Below are 12,888 nucleotides of genomic sequence, written 5' to 3' on the forward strand. Positions count from 1 at the left end.
CCCTTGACTAAAGCCTAGCCTTGTATGAGCCACTTGTTTGCATATAGTGTGTGTGCTTGCTCTTTTGTGCTTGTGTTTGATGATGTGCTGCTTAGGCTAGCTTGCTTCCTGTGCAAGTTAGGATAGAGACCTCAACCACTACGCCAAAAAGTGCTTTTGGCAGCACCAAAAAGAAAGCGCTTTTTAAAAAAAGCGCTGTAATAGCTTGAAAAAAAATTCGCCTATGTAAAGAAAGCGCTTTTAAGGTAAAAGCGCTCTTATAGGTCTCCACTTATGAAAGCGCTTTTAAGGTAAAAGTGCTCTTATAGGTCTCAGTCTCACATCTATGAGTTTCACACTTATGAAAGCGCTTTTAAGGTAAAAGCGCTCTTATAGGTCTCAGTCTCACACACTTATGAAAGCGCTTTTAAGGTAAAAGCGCTCTTATAGGTCTCATGGGTTTCACACTTATGAAAGCGCTTTCATGGTAAAAGCGCTCTCATAGGTCATTTATAAAAATTATAATAAATCTAATATTACAAAATCCCTGACTTTCAGAAATCCCTCTTTCACTCTCTCTCGTTCGAAGCTCTCGCTGCCCTGAAAAAAATTCCACAGAGTACCTGGAAATCTCAACGATAAACACTGCAAATTTGAAAGAGACTGCATTCGAAAGAGAAGGATTCAATACCTGGAAATCTCATTGCGTTTTAAGGTTAGGTTTTCGTGTCTTTCTGTTTTTCCCTAGAAGTCAAAGAATAGGTGGTCGATTTTGGTTTGAATGGACTTGCATTGCTACATTATGGGTTATTTATTTGTCAGTATCGATTATTAGAGTTTGTGACTATGTTTGCTTAATATTCTGTAACTTACCGAAAGTTTCATCTTGTTCTGATATAAATGATATTCTGTAACTTGCATCGCCATTGACTTAGAAATAATGTTGGGAGTTCTAATAGAATCAGTGCCTTTTCAACATTTGTTTAAATTTGCTGAGAAAGTAGGAAGGAATGAACTGATATGTTATTAAATTGCAGGATGTTCTATTTTTTCTTTGAATCAAGAAATGGTGCTAAGGATGCACCAGTTGTGATATGGTTGACTGGAGGTCCAGGTTGTGCAAGTGAATTAGCTTTGTTTTATGAGAATGGACCTTTCAAAATTAACAATGATTTGTCTCTTTCATGGAATGAATATGGTTGGGACAAGGTAATAATAACATTTACTATTTTGTTCCAAGGACATTTATGTATTGAGTCATACCAAAACCAAAGACATTGTATTACCATTCTATTCATATGAAACGTCTTTGTTTTGATTATGTCATGAGTTTATGATGGTTCAAACTCATGGAACTCTGATATCATCATCGGATTATTAACATCATTTCTAAGAGTTTTTCCTATTTTGTAGGGATCAAATATTATTTTTGTTGATCAACCCATTGGGACAGGTTTCAGCTACAGTTCTGATGAAAATGATATTCCTACGGATGAAGCTGGTGTTAGCAATGATTTGTACACTTTCTTGCACGTATATAAAATATCTTTTGTTTTCTTCTAATTAATTTAGAAGCATTTCATAAAGTGATCAGGATATGAATTACATGATGTGTATAAATTATATGACATTAACTTGAGCTTTTTTTTTAAATTATTACAGGCATTTTTCAAGGAACACCCTCAATTCGTTAAGAATGAGTTTTATATTACCGGAGAATCATATGCTGGACATTATATTCCAGCTCTCGCATCCCGGGTTCACAAAGGAAACAAAAACAAAGAAGGAATTATTATAAACTTCAAGGTCTCTTACAATATCCTAATAATATATTATGAATTTACCAACACATTTTTTAAACTTCTAATGCCTTAAATCAACATTTTGATGTCTCTGTTGTTGTTTTAACAAAAACATTTCTTCGTGTTAACAGGGTTTAGCTATTGGTAATGGATTGACCAACCCAAGAATTCAATATCAAGCATACACTCAATTTGCACTTGATAACAAATTGATTACAAAGGAAGATAAAGCTGATATCGACAAATTGGTCCCATCTTGTCTGGATGCCACAAAAACTTGCGGTACATGATCAATTACACATCTATTTAGTACAAAGTGTTGTCATCAAACTACTATTTTCTTAAATTCGCAGAAATATATGGTTTTTCAACGATATTATGTTTTTTATAGTTTATGTTTGATTTCTAGAGAATGAAGGTGGAGATAGTTGCAATATAGCCGCAGATGAATGTGAACAGATATTTTCCAGCATTCTTTCCGTTGCAGGCAATGTTAATGTAAGCAATCATAACCGAACAAAACTAAATGTAATTTAAGTAAATTTCAAGTTATATTTTAACGAAATTGATACATCATAAACTACAGTACTATGACATCAGAAAGAAATGCGAGGGATCGTTGTGTTATGATTTCTCAAATGTGGAGACACTTTTAAATAAGAAGACAGTTAGGGATGCTTTAGGCGTTGGGGACATAGAGTTTGTTTCATGCAGCAATGAAGTGCATAGAGCTTTGAATCAAGATTTGATGAAAAACTATGAAGGGGATATTCCACCACTTCTTGAGGATGGAATCAAGGTTCTTATATATGTTGGAGAATTTGATCTTATTTGCAATTGGCTTGGTGAGTGATATATCATATAATTATAGGACATTGTATGCCACACATTATTATGCTAATTCGCTGTAATATGAAGAACCTACATCTCTCAACCCATCTAACAAAAACTAGTATTGGTGAGTAGTTGTTGGTGAGTGAGAATGCCCAACTTTGTTCAAGAGCCTCAAGGTTTTACTGTATATGGCAGATTTCCGTCTTCACTCGGACGCATAAGGACTCGTGCCTATGGAAACAGAAGCATCACAAATTGCGGCCCAGACCGCAGAAGAATTCGTTGGAATGTGGCTACTAATGACAGAACTACTTCTGCCCATCAAAAAGGTTGTTTCTTTTTACTTCATTTTAGTTAACAATGTGTATGTGTTTCGGAAAGCTATTCTTTTTTGTTAACAGTGTGGCGTAACTAGTTTTGTTCTTCGAATGCTCTTTAATTTTGAAATGTACTTTCAACTCGTCGAAAATGCAGTTCTTGTGCTAGAAATACTTTCTGATGCTAATATAATTCTGTGTCTAATAGATGCTATTCCGGCGTTCAATCCAACTGGTCTGGATCGTGTTTTACTATGTATTGTAAAATGTTATGCATGTGATTTTGACATTGAAGTTTCCATGCACATCGGTGGTTCAGAAGAATTTGATGCAAATAAAATGGTATGACCTCTTGGATTTCAAAAATTTATGTTTAGCACAACTTATTGCTACACTATTTATATTCTCATTTTTGTTAGATTTGGTTTCCTTTTTCTACTTTGATTGATTCATAATAATGCCTTTGTTATAATTGAAATTTGATATCTCATTGACTGTTTCGCTGTTCTTATAGTTTGTGATGAAAAGTTTGGGGAGGATGCGATAAGGACTGTAAAGAATTCAACCTTTGCAATTACGCATTCGGTATCTTCTGCTTATCCTGGGATTCATGCACTTTAATTGTAACATAGTAGGAAGATTCTTATATAACTCAATTCAATTTGTTGATTCAACAATGTATATTTTCTATATAGCGCGCTTGGTCTGCTCTGAATCTGGGGAAAGAACCTGCTCTAGAGGGAAACAAACATGAAAGAATGTCCGGTTCAGCTTTGTCAGCATCTCAGGACAATCTTGATGGTCAAAGCTTCACTGATTTCAGTTCAGATGAAGATGACATGACTGATGCCTCAGATGTTACTGCTGCAGAAGGCGTTTCAATTGCAAAAAGGTATTACACTTATCTCCATATCTATATGTTAACAATTCAATGGATCACGTAGCAAGAGGTTTACTCAGTAAATTTATGAATATGAAAATTTTCATTCCAAACCTTGAATTTTGTAGAGTTGTATGTCACTGCCTTTTGTATGTCTCTTTGAATATGTTTATATAATTACTTATGAAACATGTACCAGTATTTGAATTGGATCTGTGTTTATGCAGCCACAACCCTTTGAATTGGATCTTTGAATACGTTTGATTAACATCTAACTGTCCAAATTTTAAAATCTTAATTGAAATCTGAACCGTGCAATCTGAAGCAAACGGTTCAGATGTGCCTGAGTGCTTGCAATCCCACATTCCAAACATTTATGATTTAAATATTTGTTATATCTTGTTTAATGCACTCAATACTGAAATTTTGGTGATGGCTTTATGCTTGCAGCTTGGGAGGGGAAGATGCACCGAGTACTGGCGGCAATGAACAGGATGTTGAAGAGAGAAGTAGCAGGGCTGCATATTTTCAAGACTTGTTTATGTCAGCTTTATTCTCTGAGTAATTAATAGGGAAATATAGCTTCTATGGTTGTAAAAATTATAGCATTGAGTTTGCAAAGGAATTAACTTGAAACACTTGTTGACTCATCAGATATGGCAACAGCTGGTGCTATTCGCTTACTGGATATGGAGGAAGATATCTTTGGTTATTCATGCACTGAAACCTTGACTTGTGTATAGTTCTTTATAATTTTAGTGATATCTTTAATTTCATGGATAGATTAATGTGTTCATTCTTGTGTTGGTTTGCTTTAAAAAATTACAAATGCTTGAATTATGACTCCAAATGTGTTCAGTGCCTATCTATCCTTGTGTTGGTTTGCTTTCATGGATAGATTATGACTCCAAATGCTTGAATTAGAGAGGCTTGATTTACAGGTTTATGGGATTATTCCCAAAAAATATTACAGGTTGAAATGGTAGGCTTAAACTGAAGGCAGCGTTTTGTTATTTTACTAGAGGAAAAGACAGCGCTTTTTACTAAAAAGCGCTGCTAAAGGTTGTCAATAGAGAGCGCTTTTTAGTAAAAAGCGCTGCTATAGGTTGTCAATAGAGAGCGCTTTTTACTAAAAAGCGCTGCTATAGGTTGTCAATAGAGAGCGCTTTTTAGTAAAAAGCGCTGCTATAGGTGGTATATAGACAACCTTTAAGAGCGCTTTTTACTCAAAAGCGCTGCTAAAGGTTGTCAATAGAGAGCGCTTTTTAGTAAAAAGCGCTCTTAAAGGTTGTCTATATACCACCTTTAGCAGCACTTTTTACTAAAAAGCGCTCTCTATTGACAACCTTTAGCAGCGCTTTTTAGTAAACAAAAAGCGCTGCTAAAACCTATAGCAGCGCCACCTACGGCAGCGCTTTTAAGCGCTTTTAAAGGCCAAAAAAAGCGCTCTCATAGGTCTTTTTTGGCGTAGTGAACATAGGGATCGCATGCATGACAACTTCTAGGCTCGAGTCGTAGTCTCCCTAGTAGTCTGTTATCTCCCTAGTCTCTGGTTAGGATAGAAGTTCTTTCCCTGTTTAGGGGAACTACGTCGCCCTGATCCTCATACCAGATGAGGTACGTAGGCAGGAGATGAGTTGATCTCTCCGAGCGCCCTTTTTCTTTTTCATCCCCTTGCGTGTGTTCGGAGTCTGACGTAAGTCCAGCGATTGGCAGTCGGTTTCCTGTGTGGGTTTGTTTGTTGGAGTCTGACGTAAGTCCAGCGATTGGCAGTCGGTTTCCTGTGTGTGTTTGTCGGTTCGGAGTCTGATGTAAGTTCAGCGATTGGCATTCGGTTTCCAGGTTTGCCTATTTGTGTGGAGTCTGACGTAAGTCCAGCGATTGGCAGTCGGTTTCCTATTTGTGTTTTGTTTGGCGTGCGTTAGTCGAGCTACGAGTGCTCTGATTCTTTCTCTGGTTAGAGAAAATACGTATGCATAGGATGCGACGTCCTAGCGAGCACGTTTCCCCTGTCCCCGAACTACGTCGACTCTGATGTCTGTGTCTGACAGGCTACGAAGGTCCAGGATGCGATATCCTGCCGAGTCCCGTTTCTTCCGTCTCATCTGTGTTTCCAGCGTGTGTGCAGTGTTTGAGCAGTCTTCTAGCAATCTTTCTTCTATTCTTTCGAGCGTGGATCCCGTCGAGTACGACGGATGCGTAGGGGTGCTAATACCTTCCCTTCGCATAACCGACTCCCGATCCCATCAATCTCTGGTCGTGAGACCATTCCTTTCCAGGTTTACTTCGAGCGTTTCCTTTCCCTCCTTTGGGATAAATAACGCACGGTGGCGGCTCTGTGTCTTTTCCCGCCGGTTTTTTCGCGTAATGCGACACTCACCAGGACAACCGTCCACCATTTTTACCGAAGAGTTCCCATGAGCGGGCAAAGGGTTAGCTTTCACATTAGGCGCACGGTCCTCAAAGGACACCATACCACTCTTCATAAGCTTTTGCACCTCATACTTCAACGGATAACAGTTTTCAATATCATGCCCAGGTGCACACCTATGAAAAGCACAACGAAACTCAGGTTTATACCACCAAGGAAGTGGTTCTGGGATCTGCGGTGGGTTCCTCGGTTGAATCAAGTTTTTGAGGACTAAAGATGGGTACAATTCTGCATACGACATAGGAATCGGGTCAAAAGAGACCTTTTTCCTCTCAAATTTCTACTGATGATAATGATTGTTGTTGGAATTGTTGTTGTTGTAGTGTTTGTTCTTTGTTGCGGTTGTTGTTGTTGACGTTGATTATGTTGTTGTTATTGATGTTGCTGAATTGGTGTTGTTTGCTGATTAGAGAATACTGGAATAATGGAAGATACTTGATGATGATGATTTTGACGGGGTGGTTGATTTCTTCTGATTTGAGGCCTCCTCTGCCTCCCACTAGAAATTGCATTTGTCTCATTGTCTTTCCTCTTTCTGAAACTATTGTCATACTTCTTGCTCGTCGACGCCTCATCTTTTGGCAATCGTCCTTCACGGACCCCTTCTTCAAGTCTCATCCCCATATTTACCATTTTGGTAAAATCACTGGGGGCACTGGCGATTATGCGTTCATAATAAAATGAACTCAGGGTTTTCAGAAATATTTTTGTCATCTCTTTCTCCTCCAAAGGATGAGTGATCTGGGCAGCCAACTCCCTCCATCGCTGGGCATACTCCTTGAATGTCTCATTATCTTTCTGAGACATGGACCTCAGCTGGTCCCTATCCGGCGCCATATCCATGTTGTACTTGTACTGTTTCACAAAAGCCTCTCCCAGGTCATTAAAAGTGTGGATTCTTGCATTATCCAACCCCATATACCAACGGAGTGCAGCATCTGTCAGGCTATCCTGGAAGTAGTGATTCAGCAATTAATTATTGTCGGTCTGAGATGACATCTTGCGGGCATACATCACAAGATGACTAAGCGGACAAGAGTTCCCCTTATATTTTTCAAAGTCAGGCACTTTGAACTTCACTGGGATTTTGACATTGGGTACCAAGCACAGTTCAGCAGCACTCTTCCTAAACAGATCTTTACCACTCAGCGTTTTCAATTTCTTGCGCAGCTCAAGAAATTGGTCTTTCATTTAATCCATCTTTTCATAGACATCCGGATCCTCAGACGGCTCAGAGTGATAGATGGTATCCTCTACGCGAGGCAAAGTGTGCACAACTGAAGGTGGCACGGACATGACCGGGCTAGATGCCGGCATGGAAGCAAAAGGTAGGAGCGAAGCCTTCTGTTACACAATTGGGCCGCATTCTCCACAGGAATCCGGCAGGCAAGTTTGGTGTAAAGTGGGCAGTGGCAGCAGGCATGGTAGAGGTAACCACTTATGAGATAAAAATCTTTGCGGGAGGAGTTGCAGGCGTTGGAGAAGCTTGACTTTGAGCAACAAGAACTGACTCCATCATGGCAGTTAGTCGGGCAATTTCGTCCTTCAGCTCTCTATTCTCTTGCTCAAGGTGTTCCATAATTCTCTGATGATTGGCTCTGGTGTTGTACCGGTGAGTCAGCTTGGCTAAAGCACAGAAGAACACCAATCAGACACCTGGCAAAAACCTGCTTATGCAAATGATGCATGAGATGCAATTGTCGCAATCTGAAAAATACAGTGCGCGAAAAAACAACCGGCGAAAAAAAATGACAGAAGAGTCGCCACCGTGCGTTATTCATCCCAAAGGAGGGAAAGGAAACGCTCGAAGTAAACCTGAAAAAGGAAAGGACAAGATGGGGTCTTGCAACCAAATCTTGGGTTCGGGAGTCGGTTATGCGAAGGGAAGGTATTAGCACCCCTACGCATCCGTAGTACTCTACGGGATCCACTTTTGTAGTTCTTGTCTAAAGGGTATGGGTTTATCTAATGTGTTATTTACTAAAAAAGGGGGTTAAATGAAACTGACTCGCGCGGATGTCGCATCCACTGCATACGTATCGCATATGAGTATGAGAATCAGAGTCTTCGTAGCTCGGCTACCTAGGGGTTAAGGGTAATTGTGCTCGCTAAGACATCGCGTCTTATGCCTACGTATCTCATCTAGAATGAGAATCAGAGCAAACCGTAGTTCGGCTAACCTATTTGTTTGTTTTGTGTTTTTTAGATGAACGACGTTACTACGCAATCTACCGGATGCTCGACCTTTGGAGACTTACTCGCCTGTAGTAGAAGGAGTTAACGTGTTGCTTTGGGTTTTAGGGTTTGGGATGCTCAAGGGCAAAAAGGCAGTCCTTGACGAAGGAACTGCGCTACCTGCAGGGATACGAACACATACAAAACAAACATGTATAAAGTAAATGAGCCAACAAGGGGCTCAGAAGTAAATAAACAAAAGAAAACAAATGCCTCCTTTCGAGGTCTTCCAGCTAAGAAAGCGATAAAATGCGGAAAAGAGGTAAAAGTACCACACGGATAAAGTTCCGAAGTAACAACAATTAAAGGAGTAAGAAACCCAGGGATCTCCCAAGCTAATGCCATCAAAGAAAGGTGAGTCAGTATAGGTAATCGGAATGAACCTCCAGGGGGTATCCCACAAATAAAGTGGGAAAACCACGCAAACCATCTCTGCAAAAGTCATGTGAGCCCTCACAAAAACAAAAATCAACAAACAGGTTAGAGAAACAAGATAGGGTAACCAAGAGTTGCCCCCAAATCAAAATGTAACCACATGAATCATGCTCTTTCAATTCATAAAAAAGCTCACAAAAAGCAACCAAGGGTAGGAGGCCTAAACCTCTTGTCAAACACATGCATCAAAAGGGTATCAAATTCACCCATAATACCTCATACATTTAGAGCATTCAAATTAAAGGCATAAAGATGATGGATATAGGGCAAACCTGATTGGAGAGCTTGATTGAAATTGAGTTGCACCCGTGAGGTTTACAAAACAACCTTTAGGGTTTATGTGAGGCAAATGTGATTCTGTGCAGTTGAGTTCCCTTCAGGATTTGGAGGCTGCTCTGAACTTTGTTAGCTCTTCTCTCACTATCTTTTTCCTCAAGGTTTTGTTCCAAGGAAACCTCAGAGTATTTTTGCTTCTCTCTCTTTTTCTCAAGTGAAGCCTTGGTATTTATAGACTGAATTTCATGGTTTTGTGGGCTCAAATGAGAGAGACTCAAGTCCAAAAAATTTTGTTATATTTTATTTATTTTTTTATTATTATTTTTTTTATTTCGTTTTTCTATTTTTTTTTTTTTTTTTTCTTTTTTTTTTCTTTTTTTTCTTTTTTTTTTTTTTTTTTTTTCTTTTTTTTTCTTTTTTTTTTCTTGTAAAAAGTTTCTTGGATCTAATTCTGATTGACATGATGAAATGCAATATGAAATGCTAAATGAATGCATGAATGAGGAGGGCAAATTTTGGGGTGTTACAACAATGCTTGATTATTTTTATTTCCAAAGAACTTACTGTATCATTTGCAAATATATATATAATATTGAAATGGCAATTGCAACAATTTGATATGAACAAAAAATTCTTTTTATTTATATAAATTGGAAGGATTACACTGAGTACAATTTCAGAAACCAAAATAAAAAGATACAAGAGAAAAGGAGACTAGTCATCCTAAGGATCCCTAACAACCATGTCAGAAGGTCTGGCTGAAGGCGCGTACTTCCTTCGAATGCGACGAATCTCGGTCTCAAAAGAAGCCTTCATCTGAGTCTTCTCGAGGACAAGCTGGTCAACAATCTTCTTCCAGGCAACGGAAGGTTGAGGCATGCTAGAAGATGAAACCTCTGGCTCTCTCTGTCTCTTTGTCACTCAGTCTTCAAGTAGCTCAATCAGTGCATCTTTGTCCTTAGACTCCAACTGCAACTCTTCATACTTGTTGCTCAAAGCATGGAAACACTCCTCCCACATATCCTTCTCTTGCTTCATCTTAGCGAGCGCGTCTCCCAACTCCTCTACATCTTGGTTAGGGAGAGTTAATGGCTCAACCACAACCATAGACATAGGTCTTTCACAAGGATAAGGCATCTTCAACTCCACAACTCTCTTCTTCACCCAAAGAGTGTAAGCTTCCAAAGCTACACAATTGCGCGGACCAAGCTCGGATCTTCCTTTCCTATGCACATTATGCCAAGCGTGCATAATCTTCTTCTTCAAATGTTGGGAATCTTTACCCTCTTGATAGAAAAGACCTTCTAACAACATGTTATTAGGTTTGTCTCTCAAGGGGAACCCAAGTTGACGACGAGCCAAAGCAGGGTTGTAGTTAATTCCTCCTTGTGTACCAATGAGAGGAACATTAGAGAATTCACCGTAACTATCAATAATCTCTAAACTGCCTAAAGACGGATCCTACCAAACTATATCATCATTAGTGAGAGACATAAGTCTCTAAGACCACCGTAGATATTGTTTGTTCTCCACAAAAGCAGGCGTCTGAGGCAAGTGCGAAATAAACCACTTGTACAGAAGAGGAGTGCAACAGACCATCATTCCACCACCTTTAGAATTCCTTAGATGTAAAGAGAAATACGTATCACCCAAAAAACTAGGCACAAGATTCCCAATCAAGAAAATTCTAATGGCGTTAACATCAACAAACCCGTCAATGTTAGGGAACAAAGCTAATCCATAGATGAGCAACACAAAGATAGCTTCAAAAGCATCCACACTACCAGCTTGAGCAAAAATGGTAGCTTCCCTGATGAGGAAAACAAATGGCAACCCAATGAGCCTCTATCTCAGACTTCTCCAAGTGAAGAGCTTCAGCAATAATACTAGATCGGGGAATCTCCTCCAATCCACTAAAAGGCACTCTACTAGAAATAGGTGTCCCCAAAAGATGAGAATACTCCTCCAAGGTAGGCACAAGCTAAAAATCTGGGAAAGTGAAACAATGGTAGAGAGGATCATAGAACTGCACTAGCACACTCAAGAGTCCTTCAACCATATCAGCAGACAAGACGGACAGAAGTTTCCCATGACGTTGTTTGAAGTCCAAGGGATCTAATACAAAAGATGCTAGCTTCCTTAACTCTTTCAAGTCGGGACATCTGAAACTGTACTTCTTAGTGTTCCTTCGTCCACAATCCATGGTCTGAAAATATTTTCAAATGATGCCTTAGTTCCTTGAAAATTTCGTGTGATGAATGTTATGATGCGCATGAATGCATGAATGCAACAATCATAAATAAGGAATCACACACAAGGAAAACAAAGATCAAGGGATGAACCAAGTCATTGTCAAGATCAATCATCCATTTTGGTGGATTATGATTTACAACTTATCAACACCCAAGTTCCATTGATATTGACAAGACTTGATTGGATCAACCAAGAATCAAGGGTTTGTTGTAAGTCACGAGCATGGAGTCTGGGTAAGAACCATCTCAAAGGAGTGAACTAAGGATAAAAACCTGTAGATCATGTTCTAAAAAGTTCCCAGAGTCTTAATTCCATCTATCGAATATTACAGGTTAAGATGACTGACTCATCGACCCATAATATTCTCAAGAGAAACTCGTCTGAGTGTAGTATCGCGTAACAACTGTTATCAAGTCTAAACCTGAATAGTTTCTGCATTACGTCCTAAATAGGCCAAGATGGGTGATATGTTCTAAAGTCCCCAGCTTCTCAGACCCAATTAGAAATAGTAATTCCTAACCACAAATACTTGTGTGACATTCCCAAATCCAAAGGAGTCTCCACTGAGCAGAGGGATCTCAAGCCAACTTGTTAAGGACTACTCCACACAAGTCGAACATGACTATACCATCCTCCTATCTTAATTGCACTCAAGTTCGGGTTAGAACATATCTCACCACTCAGAGATCACCAAGCACAACAAGCATATTATATCACACATACATATATATAAACATCACATATATACAAATATATTCACACACAAAAGTAGGTTAAACCCACTGGAGACTACTCTCCAGCAGAGTCGCCACTTAATTTCTATAGCGGGAAATTCATGATCATCAAGCTATTGACAAGCTAGAGATCAATTAACAAGAGTCGCCACCACGCTTTTATTGTTTCCAAGGGAAAAGGGAAAAAGTACGAACAAAACCCAATAAGTAAGAAGTTTTCAAATAAAAACTAATAAAAGTCAGAGATCACAGGTAAGGGGGTTGGTTACACAGAGGGAAGGTGTTAGCACCTAAAGTGTCCTAGGTACTCCTAGGGAGCCCTTTCTGTGTGCATATGTATTTTGTACAAAATGATGTTTACAAACAAATAGAATGGGGGGATGAGAAAAGAATTCATTAATTATATTTTTGTGTTTGACAAGACCTTCGATCTTGTGCCTACGTACCAACATAAAAATGAGGGATCAAAACCTCGTAGTTCGTGCTATAAATTTTAAAATGAGTGTGTTGATTTTAACAAATATAGATTTGAAAGGCACAAAGGCCTGAAAATGATTTGAATGAGTTAATTCTTTTTGGCATTTTGAAAGTTTAAGTCAAGTATAGTTAAATTTATTTACAAGTTTGACTTAAGAAAAGAATTTTGAAAATGCAATGGCATAAGGCCAAAGTTTCTATCTCTTTGCAAAAGTGGTCAAAGTTTAGGACAAAA

General features: G+C 38.9%; 1 protein-coding gene across 1 annotated transcript; it reads left to right on the forward strand.

Annotated features, from left to right (window-relative positions):
• Positions 1–1,017: 1,017 nt before the first annotated feature.
• LOC127119004 (serine carboxypeptidase-like 48) lies at positions 1,018–2,650 on the forward strand. The gene is made up of 6 exons (XM_051049216.1): positions 1,018–1,188; positions 1,393–1,512; positions 1,642–1,785; positions 1,913–2,063; positions 2,191–2,279; positions 2,368–2,650. Exons 1-6 carry the CDS (start codon positions 1,018–1,020, stop codon positions 2,632–2,634), a joined length of 942 nt encoding a protein of 313 aa, XP_050905173.1. The 3' UTR covers positions 2,635–2,650.
• Positions 2,651–12,888: the final 10,238 nt, after the last annotated feature.

This window comes from Lathyrus oleraceus, chromosome 2, assembly GCF_024323335.1.
Source record: "Lathyrus oleraceus cultivar Zhongwan6 chromosome 2, CAAS_Psat_ZW6_1.0, whole genome shotgun sequence".
Taxonomy (NCBI): domain Eukaryota; kingdom Viridiplantae; phylum Streptophyta; class Magnoliopsida; order Fabales; family Fabaceae; genus Lathyrus; species Lathyrus oleraceus.